General features: G+C 46.8%; 1 protein-coding gene across 5 annotated transcripts; it reads right to left on the bottom strand.

Moving 5' to 3' along the window:
* Window positions 1-9,419: 9,419 nt before the first annotated feature.
* On the bottom strand, window positions 9,420-12,504 carry LOC123139772 (putative F-box protein At3g44060). Of its 5 annotated transcripts, XR_006469641.1 has the most exons (5): window positions 11,463-12,504; window positions 11,226-11,357; window positions 10,693-11,120; window positions 10,389-10,618; window positions 9,420-10,284 (listed from the first exon to the last, which is right to left on the bottom strand). XR_006469641.1 is itself a non-coding variant. In XM_044559483.1 (3 exons), the coding sequence occupies exons 1-3, from the start codon at window positions 12,414-12,416 to the stop codon at window positions 10,758-10,760; spliced, it is 1,449 nt and encodes a 482-aa protein (XP_044415418.1). In that variant the 5' UTR covers window positions 12,417-12,504; the 3' UTR covers window positions 10,341-10,757. The 5 variants fall into 5 exon arrangements, 1 of the variants encoding a protein (XP_044415418.1); XR_006469639.1 differs by having other exon boundaries at window positions 10,389-11,120; XR_006469640.1 differs by lacking the exon at window positions 9,420-10,284 and having other exon boundaries at window positions 10,341-10,618.
* Window positions 12,505-15,363: the final 2,859 nt, after the last annotated feature.

Here is a 15,363-nt window from a genome sequence, read left to right as displayed (position 1 = left end):
GAGTTCAACAAGGCTTGAATACATGCCTATACTTTTAAGCATTGGGGAATTGATCCTGAGACCAAGTATGTAAAAACTAGTCCTGAGCAACAAGCACTCAAGGACAGGGCAGCAAGTGTTGATAATGCGGCACAACGAAGCCTAAGAGATTATGAGCGCCACAAGCGCAAGCTTCTTGAGCTGGGGAAATAGGAGCGTTTGGACCGTACGGTCTATGAGATGGCAGCGGCTGAAGGTGGCGACATGGAGAGTTGACGAGAAGCGGAAGATGGACGCCGGTGGCGGTTGCATACGCATCCATACTGTTGGTAGCTCTAGTAGGTAGAAGTCGAGCTCCTGGAGCTTGTCCAGGGCCGGGGATTGGATCCAGGCTTCCATGGCAGCGGCTTGGTCTGAGAGGTAGCACGCCGGGAGGCAGAGACGGTGAACTGGTCCCTCGTGGGCGGCAAGGATGATGCCGAGGAGGACACCATTGTGATTTGCGAGGAGGCCACGGAGGTCGAGGTTAAGAGGGGCGGTGCGCCATAGATGGCGCCATCGAGATCCGAGGGCTTGTGTGCGGGCGCCCTCCTTGGTGGGAAGGAGGGTGATGATCTCGCCGAGGATGGCGTCAGGGAGATCGCTGATGCGATCAGCAATACTTTTTCGTCTTCCACAGCTCCGGACGGTGGTTCTTGTCCTTTTTCTGGCGGCCGGCTCCATGTTCATGGTCAGCGCCGCCGCAGAGAGGGAGGGACGTGCCGTTCGCTGCGTGGCCTCGAGCTTCAACTTTATTTTTGTAGGGTAGGGCCGCGACTTCATCTGCTACTACGAGACCACACGACGGGCCGGGCTGAGTTTTCACGGCCCGTGTGTCGTGACACATTAGGCCCGGTTTGGAACGACGTGTCTCTCCGTAGTTACTTTCAGTTCTTTACCCCTAAAAAAAGAAGTTACTTTCAGTTTCAGTTTACCATCCGGAGACTGAGACACTGTGATGAGCGGAAGGAGTTCCTGAATCCGAAAAGAATGCTGCCGAGCCTGCTCCACAAAATGCGGTGAAGATCAGTGTTGGTGTTCGAAGCTAGCTACGTACTCTTTTTTACTGAGCCGAGTGTTTTCAATGTACTGTATTCAGAGACTGTAACAAGCCACGTATGTGTCGGCTGAGTTGGGTGCAGGTTTAGTCAATGTATTCAGCTTGAGTAGTTATATGCCTGAACATTTCCAACAGATTCCACAGCGGAAACCCCAAGAGGTTGTCTTCTCCCAAACAAACCAATTTAAGTACTATTCAGGTAGTAGACAATATTTCCCCTGTGCCGCTCAGGTGATTAGTTTCATGATGACACAATCTCGGTAGCATGTCTCTATTCAGAAAATGAAAAACTAGTTTTCCTTGTGTAAACTTTCTGCAGTCAGAACTGGAAATGAGAAGTATGTAGTGTAAGATTTGATAAGAGTCGATCCATGGAGTTTAGCTGCTAAAGTAATTTGCACGACGTTCAGCTGGAAAATCAAAATGAGCCCCGCAGTCTGAATATAACTGACATTACCAGGCATGGCTGATGGCTTCACAAGTAGCCTGTTTTAAACATCACACTATTGCTTATGATGGTACAAACTTAGCAACAGTACAGACACGAGACCTAATCAAGTTACTTTGGGGAAAAAATACGAAACGAGACAGTTAAGAATAACCCAGTTAAAAAAACACAGTTCAAAACACCCTAGTCATCAAATCTTTAGTCGTTTGCGATTAATAATTAATTACCGCAACACTCCCAGCTTTAGCAGCGGAACCCAGATGGTGGAAAGATCAAGACAAGTTTTCCTCTATACAAATTCAGCCGGATACAATCTGGGTAAATTCAGTGATACCTTAGTGCTTCCCAATAGACAGTGTACAATCTTCACTCTGAATGGAATAATTTGAGGTGTATTCCAGTGGACAATCAAAATGAGCACCCCCACAAAATATAGGTGACTCCAGCCATTGTTGTTTGATCCTGATTTCATTTACTGTTTGAATAACACAAAGCTCAGGGACAGCACAAGGTTAGAAAGACTAGCTAAGTTTGGACCAAAACAGAGTGAGATATGCAAGAATAACTCCACCAAGGGCCAGACCAACTTCATCATCTACATGTAAATGGATTGCAAAAATCCAAATCACTGAGAACAATTATACTCGAAACATCATGGTGACAATCTGCTGTGAAACAAAGCTGACCCTCTTCTCCATCTGAAGCTATGCTGCTCTGCGAAAAATCCTTCATTGAGTGGCCTGTGAATATAGCTGCTGCCACCAGGCATGGCTGATGGCTTCACAAGTAGCCGGTTTTAACATCATGTTTTTCTTTGGGGGATAGTGCAAGCTTAGCAAAGCTAACACATCTTGATTGCAAAGCTATACGTTGATCCCTCTTTATTCAGAAAACACAATCTCGTTGTCTAATATTGTACAAAAGTGCATTTTTCTTCTTTTTTATGTTTTACCTTATACTCCCTCCGTTCCTAAATATAAGGTGTATTAGTTTTTCAAAAAGTCAACTGTTGTCTATATTTGACCAACTTTACAACAAAACATATAAAGATTTATAATACTAAATATATAAAATGTGAAAATATAATCCATGATGAATCTAGTGATAATGATTTGGTATTCTAGATATTGATATTTTTGTCTATAAACTTGGTCAAACTTAGAGAAGTTTGACTTTTTGGAAAAATAATACACCTTATATTGAGGAACGGAGGGAGTACTTTGTGGTTTCTGATAGTTTTATATGTTTTTGTTTTTCACCTTAAAACCACTTTGTGGATTCTGACCCCTTCTGATCTCTTACTACTTGTCCTGTACAATGACGTCAGTTAGCTGAAAAGAGTTCATCGCCAACATGTCAACGTACTGGAAGTACCGGCCTGAAAAGGTCAACCCCAAGTGTGCAGACTAGTATATGTATGGAAATTGAATCTCTCTCTTGGTTGGTTTGCTCTCTAGACTAGAAACAATCAATGCAAAGTTATGTCCTGTAAAATCATTAGAGTATAATACATATCCCGTACTGCAAAATGATATGGCTTCATTGTCCTCTGAACTGTCATTCAGGACTGTCATACAGCACTTTCTATGTTTCTAGGTGATGCTTAGGAGTTAGGATATGTTATCTCACACTATATTATAAGACTACTGTCGGAGCCTTCGGGGCCAGCCTTGAACTTCACCAGGTTCAAAACGCCCTAGTGGGTCAAATACTCCCTCCGTCCCAAAATTCTTATCTTAAATCCATCTTCAGAACAGGCGCTTCACCTGGAGTAACGAGCGATCCAATCCAACCCTGTGCAAGCTAGACTCCTTCTTCTGCAATGCAGAGTGGGACACCACACACAACACCCACGTTCTCCACGCGCTTTCATCCTCCTTGTCGGACCACTGTCCGCTGCTCCTGGCAGATGACAAAGGACCCAGACGTCCACGCTCCTTCAAATTTGAAAACATTTGGGTCTCCTTGCCTGGGTTCGCTGAGGTGATCCAAACGGCCTGGAACGAGCACATGCCCCACTCGGAGCCCTATCAAGTCCTTCATCATAAGCTCAGAAAAACCGCCCTCCGCCTTTCGGAATGGAGTAGAAAAATGTTCTCGAAGGCCAACGTCCAACTCCATGCGGTTCTGTTGGTCATCCTTCGGTTGGACATTGCTCAAGAGACGCGTCTCCTCTCCCCCGCCGAGTCCGACCTTCGGGCTAGACTTAAACGACGAATCATTAGCCTGGCGGTCCTTCAGAGAGCTAGGAAGAGCCAGTGTGCGAGGGTGGCCAACCTCAAAGAAGGGGATGCGAACACAAAAAATTTCCATCGCCGTGTCAATGCCAGGAGAAGAAAAAACCATATTCACCGCATCAAACAGGCTCACGGTTGGGTGACTGAGCATGGGCAGAAGGAGAAGATCATACACGACCACTTCTCTGAGGTCATGGGGCGGATTGGAGCCAATAGTAACGTAGACTTTAACTGGGATGAGCTCGACATCCAACATCACAACCTCCACGCTCTTGGCGTTGCCATCACTGAGGAGGAGGTCTGGGCTGCTATCAAAGAAATGCCCAACGACAAAGCTCTCGGCCCAGACGGCTTCACCGGCATTTTCTTCAAGAAATGTTGGGACCTCATCAAGGTGGACTTCATGCGAGTCATCCACTGCTTTGACTCCCTGCGCACGGACAACCTGCAATGGCTAAACTCTGCCAATGTGGTCTTATTGCCCAAGAAGGACGGCGCTGAGGGGATCTCCGACTATAGGCCTATCAGTCTTATCCACGCCGTTGCCAAAATCATCGCCAAGGTGTTGTCCATGCGCCTAGCGCCACTCATGGATGCTCTGGTTTCCAATGTGCAGAGTGCATTTATCAAGAAGAGAAGCATTCATGATAATTTCATGTATCTTCGCAACTTCACTCGTCGGCTGCACAAGTGCAAGACTCCAGCTCTATTATTCAAGCTGGACATCAAAAAGGCTTTTGACTCAGTCCGATGGGAGTATGTCTTGGATCTCATGCAACGCATGGGGTTCCCTGACAAATTCAGAAATTGGATTGCGGCATTGCTTTCATCCTCGTCCTCGCGCTTCCTCCTCAACGGCCTGCCTGGCCCCCCCATCAGGCATGGACGTGGTTTTCGCCAAGGAGACCTCATCTTGCCTCTGCTCTTCGTGCTCACAATTGACCCGTTGCACAAAATCCTCGACTTGGCTACACGCAAGGGAATCATTCATAAGATTCGTGGCCGAGGTACAATGGTCAGAACCTCCCTCTATGTGGATGACGCCGCCGTGTTCATGGCGCCAATTAAGAGTGATATTGACAACCTTGCAACCATCTTAAAAGGCTTTGGAGACGTCATGGGCCTTTGCACCAACTTCCACAAAAGCTCTCTCATTCCCATTCGATGCGCCAACCTGGATCTTGTGAGCATTCTCAGCAGCATCCCGGCGACCAGGGCGTTTTCCCCTATCAAATACTTGGGCCTCCCGATCTCGGTTTGGAGACTGAAGAAAGTTGACTTCCAATACCTCCAGGACAAGGCGGCTGGAAAATTGGTCACCTGGGATGGGCAGAACATCACCACCATTGGGCGCACGACCCTTGTTCGATCTGTCATCACCTCTCAGGCTGTGTACTCCATCACACCACTCATTGTCCCTCAGGGTTCCCTTGACAACCTCAACAAGATTGAGCGAGCTTTTCTTTGGTCCGGCTCTGACAAGACCACCGGTGCCAAATGTAAAGTCAACTGGGACATGGTCTGCCGCCCCACCAGCTATGGGGGTTTGGGTGTTCTTAGCACCGACAAATTTTCTCGTGCTTTGAGGCTCAAATGGCTTTGGTTTGAATGGAAAGAGCCCTCCAAGCTCTGGGTTGGCCTGGGCAACCCTTGCACCGAGGAGGACCGTGATTTTTTCTACGCCTCCACTTCCATCATCGTGGGCAATGGGGCCAAAACGCCTTTTTGGGACTCCCCCTGGCTGCTTGGCCGCAAGCCGAAGGACATTGCACCTCTCGTCTTTGAGGCCTCGAGGAGAAAGAACTGGAAGGTGCGAGAGGCTATTACAGAGAATGCTTGGATGCTTACGATCAGATGAGACATTACCATCACTGGCCAGATGTGCAGGAATTTTTCACCCTCTGGCTGCTCATCCATGACATACACCTCGACATCCACTCTGAGGATGACATCATTTGGAAGCACTCTTCGGACGGCTCATATTCGGCGTCCACTGCATACAAGGCACAATTTCTGGGTTTGACGCTTTCCCCCATGGACTCCATGGTCTGGAAAATGTGGGCGCCCCCAAAGGTCAAATTCTTCTCTTGGCTGGCCTACAAGATCGGATTTGGACCGCCGACAGGCTAGAGCGACGTGGCTGGGACAATTGCGGTCTTTGCCCGCTCTGTAAGCAGGTGCAGGAGTCGGGCGTCCACCTATTCGCCAAATGCCGCTTCACCTTGAGGCTTTGGCGGATGCTCATTGACAAGTATGGGCTTGCGCATCTGGACCCTTCTGACTGGCACCTTGAGGATTCCCTCCTCTCTTGGTGGGACAAGCGCATCAATTCGAGCATTCCGGATCGTCGAGCCATGGCCTCCCTTACCATGCTCGTATCCTGGACAATTTGGAACGAAAGAAACGCTAGAGTCTTCCGCCACAAAGAGACGCCACCGCCAATCCTTCTCAAGCTTATTATAGATGAGGCCAACCTATGGGTTACTGCAGGGGCTAAACAATTAGGGAAAATTGTATCGCGCGAGTAATTGTCATGCCGTACTCCGGCCTTGTGTAACTCTACAAAACTCTATTCTCCTCTACTTTAATAGATGAGGCAAATCTTTTGCCTCCGTTTCGAAAAAAAAATACATATGTATCAAGTCATGTTTTAGTACTACATCCATATCTAGACGAATCTAAGACAAGAATTTTGGGACGGAGGGAGTATGAAGTTGTGAGCTATTGATAATTGAGCGCTGCTATACAGAGGACAAATTTGGACGATCAGCGGACGACACTACACATCAAGCCGTTGATGCGTTAGAGCAAAAGCAGACAACACCGTTCATTCCTGCATCGTGTGGGGTTCGGCCAGCTAGTGTTGTCCGTCCAGCAGTTTCGTTGATAATTAATCACCTCAACAGTCCCAGCTCCAGCAGCAGAACCCAGATGGATATAATCTTTGAAATTTCAGTAAAAGCTCAGTGCTTCCCAATATAGACATTCAGAAGATACTGTACAATCTGCACCACAAGTTTGTTGTTTGGTCCTGATTTGTTTGTGTTTATAATAAATAACATAAAGCTTCGGGATAACACAAGGTTAGAAAGAGTACAGATGTGAGAAAACTAGCCAAGTTTGGACAAAAACACATAATGAGATATGCAAGAATAACTCCACCCGGAGCCAGACCCACTTTCAGCATCTAGAAGCAAAGGGATCCGCCAATTCCAAATCATTGAGATCAACGATAGTCGAAACATCATAGTGACTGTCTGTTGTAAAACAAAGCCGAGCACCTCTGAAAACCCTCTTCTCCATCTGAAGCTTGCTATGTTGTTTTGAGACAAATACCCGACTGTAATCTGTGGATTCAACCTCAAGTCAGATGGACTCTAGAAATCTCGCATTCAGTACAAAGAATGTGACAAAGTTAACTTGTGCCTGGATGCCTTGATAATATCCCAACACTATCGTCTTCAAACGAATGTCATGTGACGTGAGGAAATTCTTGTGTTTGGAGTGCCACAAATTTGTTCCTGCTCATAAATTTGTCTGAATCTGAATAGACAGGGAAAAATAAACCACTTCAGAACTCCATGAATATCACAAGAACAACTGGAAAGCAAACACTGACACACTACTAGACTATGAATGCATACCATCACTTTTATGTACAACTTCTCCAAGCATGGAAAGCATCTCAACAAGTCAATAACCATATCCAAATTAAAATCGATATGTATATGGATAGCTAAGATCTTGATAGTCCGCACCACTGTTGTCAGGCTAACAATGCACAATCCCTTCATCAAGCATGGAACACAATATTATGACAATGATAAGTAAAAATGACACGCGACCTTTATGCACATACATACAAATAATAGCAAGGAGTACGAAGGACATATATAGCTACCTGAATAACAGTGGAGCCAAACATAATTCTGGAGTCCCATGAATCGTGAGAAATGTAACCCAAGGTCTCTAGTCTGGGCGCGGAGACTACTGACACTCGCATTCTCATATGCTGACTCACTTTTTTCAAGAAGAGCACCCTTTCCAGTGAAGGGGCATCTTCAATGGTGAGTTCTACAGAGATTGCAGAAACGCCTATACTTTTAAGGGTAGGGGTGTTGATCCTGACACCATAGACGTCAAAACCGGTTCTGAGCAGCAAGCACTCAAGGCGAGGGCAGCAGATGTTGATAATGCGGCACAGCGAGGCCTCAGAGATTACGAGCGCCACAAGCGCAAGCTTCTTGAGCTGGGGAAATAGGAGCGTCTGGACCGTACGGTCTGAGATGGCAGCGGCTGAAGGTGGCGGCACGGAGAGTGGATGATAAGCGGAAGATGGACGCCGGTGGCGGTTGCAGAGCTGTCGCTGTTACTGATAGCTCTAGTAGGTAGAAGTCGAGCTCCTGGAGCTTATCCAGGGCAGGGGACTGGATCCAGGCTTCCATGGCAGCGGCGTGGTCCGAGAGGTAGCGCGCCGGGAGGCAGAGACGGTGAACTAGTCCCTCGTGGGCGGCGAGGATGATGCCGGGGAGGACGCCACCGTGATTGGCGGGGAGGCCACGGAAGTCGAGGTTAAGAGGGGCGGTGCGCCATAGATGGCGCCACCGAGACACGAGCGCTTGGGTGCGGGCGCCGTCCTTGGTGGGAAGGAGGCAGATGATCTCACCGAGGATGACGTCAGGGAGATCGCTGATGCGGCTTTTTCCGGCGGCCGGCTCCATGGTCAGCTAGCGCCGTTCGCTGCGTAGTCTCCGGCTTCAGCTTTACTTTTTGTAGTGCAGGGCCGGGACTTCATCTGCTACTACGAGTACGAGACCACACGACGGGCCGGCCGGGCTGAGTTCTTCGCCGACATTTTAATTTATTTATTTTTTATAGAAAATTCGCCGACATTTTAATAGTCCACCCACCCGTTGTTCCTTGCCAGTTTTAACGGCCCATGTATCGCAACGCGTTTAGGCCCCGTTTGGAACGACGTCTATTGCGATTCGCGAGCCACTGGGTGTTCTATCCTGCGATCTCAAGTTCAAGCTACCTACTCCTTTTACTGAGCCGGGTGTTGTCAATGTATTCAGAGACTGTAACAAGCCAGCCAGCAGCGCTTGTTTCCGGCTGAGTTGGGTGCAGGTTTAGTCGATGGTGATCATGCTATCTGGTTCGCTGACTGCCCGACTGATGCCTAACCCGTGCTACGACCAGCGATTTAGCCGTGTCCTAATGGAATACGAGTGTTCGATGGTAAAGAAAGAAAGAAAAAAAGGCAGGCAGAGCACCTTTAAAACAGAATATTCAGCTTCAGTAGTTATATGCCTGAACATTTCCAACACATTCCACGGCGGAAGCCCCTGGAGTTTTGTCTTCTCCCAAAATAACCAATTTAAAGTACATTCAGGTACTAGAAAATATTTCCCCTGTGCCGCTCAGGTGATTAGTTTCATGATGCTACAATCTCGGTAGCATGTCTCTGTTCAGAAAATGGAAAATCTACTTGCTTGTGTAAACTTTCTGCAGTAAGAACCGGAAATGACAAGTAATAGTATAGTTTAATATTTGATAGAGTCAAACCATGGAGTTTAGCTTCTAAAGTAACTTGAACGATGCTCAAATTGGAAAATAAAAATGAGCGCCGCAATCTGAATATAACTGACATCACCAGGCAGGGCTGATTGCTTCACAAGTACTAGCCTGTTTTAAACATCACACTGTTGTTTTGTGATAGTACAAACTTAGCAACACTACAGACACGAGATCTAAACAAGTTACTTTGGGCAAAAGAATAACCATCTCCACAATTACCAAACCCAGTTAAAAAAACATGGTTCAAAACACCCTGGTTATGGAATATGAAGTTGTGAGCGATTGATAATTAATTGCCACAACACTCCCTCCCAGCTTTAGCAGCGGAACCCAGATGGTGGAAAGAGCAACACAAGTTTTCCTCTATGCAAACTCAGATGGATACAGTCTGGGTACAATTCAGTAACACCTCGGTGCTTCCCAATAGACATTGAGAAGACACTGTACAATCTTCACTGCGAATGGGATCATTTGGGCGAGTGTACCAGCAGACAGTCAAGATAAGCACCACCAGGAACAAAAATAGCTGACTCCAGCCATTGTTGTTTGGTCCTGATCTCTTTTAGTGTTTAAATAACACAAAGTTCAGGGACAACACAAGGTTAGAAAGATTGGCTAAGTTTGGACCAAAACTGAGTGAGATATGCAAGAATAACTTCACCAAGGGCCAGACCGGCTTTCATCATCTACACGAGAAGGCATCACGAAAATCCAAATCACTGAGATCAATGATACTCGAAACATCATGGTGACAATCTGTGGTGAAACAAAGCTGAGCACCTCTAGAAACACTCTTCTCTATCTGAAGCATCCTATATATGTTGTTCTGTAAAAATATCTTCATTGTCAAAAGTAGCCTGTGAATATAGCTGCTGCCACCAGGCATGGCTGATGGCTTCACAAGTAGCCGGTTTTAACATCATGTTGTTTTGGGATAGTGCAAGCTTAGCAACAGCACAAACATGAGAAATGAGATATGTAAGAATAACCAACTCCAGAATTACCAAACCCAGGTTTTCAACATTGTACATGCCTTTATAAAATTTACCTTGTCAGTCAAATAACATGGTTCAAAACACCCTAGTTGAACAGTGGAGAGAACAACAGAAATTTTCCTTTATACAAACTCAGAGCTAGCGACATTGAGAAGACACTGTACAATCTTCACTGCAAATGGAACCGTTTGGGAGGTGTGCCAGTGGACAATCAAAATGAGCACCCCCAGATGACATCTTCATAATATAGCTGACTCTGGCCATCGTCGTTTGGTCCTGTTTTCTTTTAGTATTTAAATAACATAAAGTTAAGGGATAACACAAGGTTAGAAAGACTACAGGTATGAGAAAACTAACCATGCTTGGGCAAAAACACAGAATGAGATACGCAAGAATAACTCAACCAGGAGCCAGGCCCACTCTCAACATCTACATGCGAACGGATCAGCCAAATCCAAATCATTGAGGTCAACGGTGCTCGAAACATCATTGTGAGAACCTGTTGTAACACAGAGCTGAGCACCTCTAGAAATCCTGTTCTCCATCTGAAGCATCCTACACTGTTCTGCGAAAAATCTGTCATTGTAATCCCTGGAATCAACCTCAAGTCGGATGGACTCTAGCAGTTTCGCATTCAGTATAAAGAATGTGACAAAGTTAACTTGTGCCTGGATGCCTCGGTAATGTCCCAGCACTAAGGTCTTCAAACGAATGTCCTGAGATGTGAGAAAATTCCGGTGTTTATGACGCCAGAAATTTGTTCCTGCTGGTGAATCTGTCTGAATCTGAATAGACAGGAGAAATCACAAACTTCAGAACTCCAAGTAGATCAAAAGGGCATCTGGACAGCAAACACTACCACTTCACAGAGTATCAATGCAAACCATTACCTTCATATACAACTTCTCCAAGCATACAAAGCATTTCATCAACTCAATAACCATATCCAGATTAAAATTCATATGCACAGCTAAGATCTTGATAGTAGGCACCACCATTGTCAGGCTAACAACGCACAATCTCTTCATCATGCATGGAACACAATATTAAGAGATAAGTACAGATGACATGTAAGATTTCGGCACAACAAAATGTAGCAAGAAGTATAAAGGACATGGCATAGCTACCTGAATAACCGTGGAGCCAAACATGATTTTGGAGTCCTGTGAATCCTGAGAAATGTAACCCAAGGTCGCCAGTCTAGGTGCGGAGAGTACTGACACTCGCATTCTCATATCCATTCTCAGACAGAGCAATCTTTCAAGTGAAGGGGCATCCTGAATGATGAGTTCTACAAACCTAGAATGAACGCCTATACTTTTAAGGATAGGGGAGTTGATCCTGAGACCACGGATGTCAAAACTAGTCCTGAGCAACAAGCTCTCCAGGGCAGGGCAGCCGGAGGTGATGATGCTCTGCAGCGAGCCCTCCGAGATTTTGACCTCCACGAGCGCAAGCTTGTTGAGCAGGGGAAACTGAAGCGTCTCCACGGTATTGTCCGGGAGATGGCACTGGCTGATGGTGGCGACGCGGAGAGTGGACGAGAACCTGAAGATGGACGCCGGCGGTGGTTGCAGCAGCTGTAACCTTGAGAACGAAAATCTGTATGTTATTGGTAGCTCTAGGTAGAACTCGAGCTCCTGGAGCGTGTCCAGGGAGGGGGACCGGAGCCAGGTGCCTGCCACATCGGCTCTGTACTGGAGGAGGAGCGACGGGAGGCAGAGGCGGTGGACGGGGCCCCCGTGGGCGGAGAGTATGGCGCCGGGGAGGTTGCCGGGGATGCCGCGGCAGTCGAGGTTGAGGGGGGCGGTGCGCCAGAGGTGGCGCCACCGGGACGCGAGGGCTTGGGTGCGGGCGCCCTCCATGGTGGGCAGGAGGAAGATTATCTCGCCGAGGACCGCGTCGGGAAGATCGCTGATGCGGTCCGGCGGTCCCTCGCCGCCATCACCCCCAGCTCCCGGCGGCGGGTGTTGGGTTCTCCCCGCGGCCGGATCCGTCGTTTCCGCTGGACCTGGCGTAGATTCGTGGGTGTGGGGCGGCGCGGGTCTCATCCTCTTGGTACTCCGGCCGGTCGGCTCCATCTCCGGCCAGCGCCGCCGCTGTGCGTGGTGACTGCAGCCTGCAGAGGGGAGGAATGTGCCCTTCGCTGCGAAGTCTCCGGCTCCCTTTCTTTTTTCTTTTTGAGATTTGAGAAATCCGACTTCAACTTTTGGCGTAGTGCTCCATTCCAGCCGGGCCACACAGCGGGCCGGGCTGAGCTTTCTGCCAGCCTTTACCGGTCCATGGGTTCCTTGCCCATTTAAACGGGCCATTTAATTCTAAAAAAAGGGCATTTAAAATGTCACCAAAAAAAAACAGGCCATTTGAGCATCTACGACCGGATCATGCAAATTCGACTGCCTAAACGTCCGCAAACAGGGAGGCTCCTATATGACGTTGTAGCAAAACGGTTCGCACGAAGTGAAAAGAGATAAATACACCGGTGGTCATTGAAGTTGAGGTCAAAGCACAGTACGGTCACTGTACTTTAAAATACGCTCAATACGGTCATTGAATATGATTTGTGGTGATTATACGGTCATTGTACTTTAAAATATGCTCAATACGGTCATTGAATATGACTTGTGGTGATTATACGGTCACTGCACCATCGTAGACCTCTGTATTTTGTCTAGTTGACCAGTCAAACTGTCAACTAGTGATGCATGGTCACCGCCACGTCCTCTCTATCTTGTAGGTCCTACTTGTCGGGGATTGGATTCCAACCAAAGATCTCAGAGTTGGAGACCACGGAGGCTAACCACTTGAACAAGCTTGGATGAATAAACACAGATCTTTTATCTTCTATATAAACAGCAGTGCATGCACCCACGTACAACACGCACAGTGTAAGTTAACACAACGCATGCACCCAGGTCAGGTACACAGCACGCACGCACAGTCGCGCACAATACATGCACCAGACACATCACGTACATATGCAACGCATGCATGCACACACACCGGGGTTCATGGAGGGGTGCATCATCTGCAGTGCATGGAGGCGTTCATCATCTGCGGCAATGTCCGGTTCATCGTGGTACGGCGAAACTTGCCCACAACGGCGCCCTGTGCCATCTCCTGCAGCACCTCTTTGTCGTCATTGCTCGACGGCTCGACGGAGATGAAGGCGATCACATCCTCAGCCTTAGAGCATCAGTGAAACACACACGCACACACAAGGACATACGGGGTGCCCTCTGACGCCGAGCGTCCCGGCTAAGCCGCCTGTATTGCTACTGCTCGGGTGCTAGGGCCATGGTTGCAAGTCGAGGAGGTTCTTTCGATGGGCTGATCCGGCAGGTGATCAAGAGCGGCTCACGCACGAGCAGGACTCCATGCAGGAGCGCATCGACGACGAACATGTCGAGCAGGAGCACGTTCGCCGCAGCGGGTAGTGAGCATTAAAAAAACATGCGCATATCAAAGGCGATGAAGGGGTAGGCTGTGACGAGGCACGTCATGGCATCGGTCGGGACGACAACGCTGTCCGGCCTGTCGAACATGACATGGGAGGAGGTCTGGCGCCGACAAGAGGTGTCCCCCCTCAGCCGCGATGGTTCCCATCTCCATGGAGCATCACGTGGAGGCTGCACACACGCACGGACACACTAACATGCACACACCATACGCACGCACTACAGAAATAATTAAAACAACACACACTAACACGCACGACACAAATGAGAAAAACACAAAGCACACACTGACATGCACGCGCTAGCAAAAGAAAATATGCATGCATTAGCAGCCAATAGCGTGGTCAAGCAATCGTACACAGACGGGTTACATCGAAACATTGTATTGCTTATGTAGAAATTAACCCTCAGGTTATCAACGCTAAAACACAACGGTCCTGATGGGTTGCGCGTTAGTTATACGACGCTGACTTCGATTCACGGTCATTGGAGTAATTTATTTTTCTTCATTATTATCTCTTATACTCACTTACAGGTGGGACCCATAGAGTAGAGAGACATAAAAAACACTGACGGTGCTGCCTTAGTGACATATAGACTATTTGACCGGTCAACTGGACAAAATACATAGCTCTACTGTGAGTAGTCACCATATAATCACCACAACTCATATTCAATGACCATATTGAGCGTATTTTGAAGTCTAATGACCGTAGTGTGCTTCAGCCACAACTTCAGTGACCACCGGTGTATTTATTTCAAGTGAAAATCCCTCGAAAAGAGAAGCGCGCTCGCTACGAATGGAACACCGCCAGCCCCTCCCCCTCCGCTGTTAAATACAGAGCACTAGCCAATTGCGCTAGACCAGCATTGTTTCTCTAATTGGTAGCCTGAAACTCTAAAGAACAAACAACAGCGCCAATCTGCAACACTTTTTGAAATAACTGGGTCACAATAGCATTTGGCTAATGTAGCGAACCGTTTCTTTACAAAAAATAAAAAATAAGGAAAAAAACAACATTTTTTTATCTTTTTTTGAACAAACTTTGAAAATGAGAACTTTTCTGAAATTCAAAATATATTTATTTTTTTAAATTTGTTAACAAATTTGAAAACAGGAACAGCTTTAAAAATTCTAGGCAATTTTTAATAAACAACAATATCTTTTAAAAATCCTGAACAATTTTTGATAATGCATGCAATTTTTGAATTTATGAATAAATTGAAACCTGGTACACATTCTGAAATTCAATAAAGTTGAAAAGGTTGGCATTTTGCAAAAATGCAAAAAAAATAGTTATATGAAGAACTTTTTAAAAATGCAAATATTTTCTAAAATTTTGAACAAACATATGAATTATTGAATTCAGGAACATTCTTTGAAATAAAAAAACATGAAAATGAAACAAATAACGTAAAGAAAAGAAAAAGGGAAAAGCTAAATACCAATAAAAAATGGTTCAGGAACCTCCTAGAAGGTTCCCAAAACCAGGAACGTTGGAACGCCTTAACAGGTCGGCCCAGCTCACCACTCGATCGCCAACTCCTGTGCGAAATCTCGATAATGTGA

Source organism: Triticum aestivum, chromosome 1B (genome assembly GCF_018294505.1).
Source record: "Triticum aestivum cultivar Chinese Spring chromosome 1B, IWGSC CS RefSeq v2.1, whole genome shotgun sequence".
NCBI lineage: Eukaryota > Viridiplantae > Streptophyta > Magnoliopsida > Poales > Poaceae > Triticum > Triticum aestivum.
This window is presented reverse-complemented; position numbering and strand designations above follow the sequence as displayed.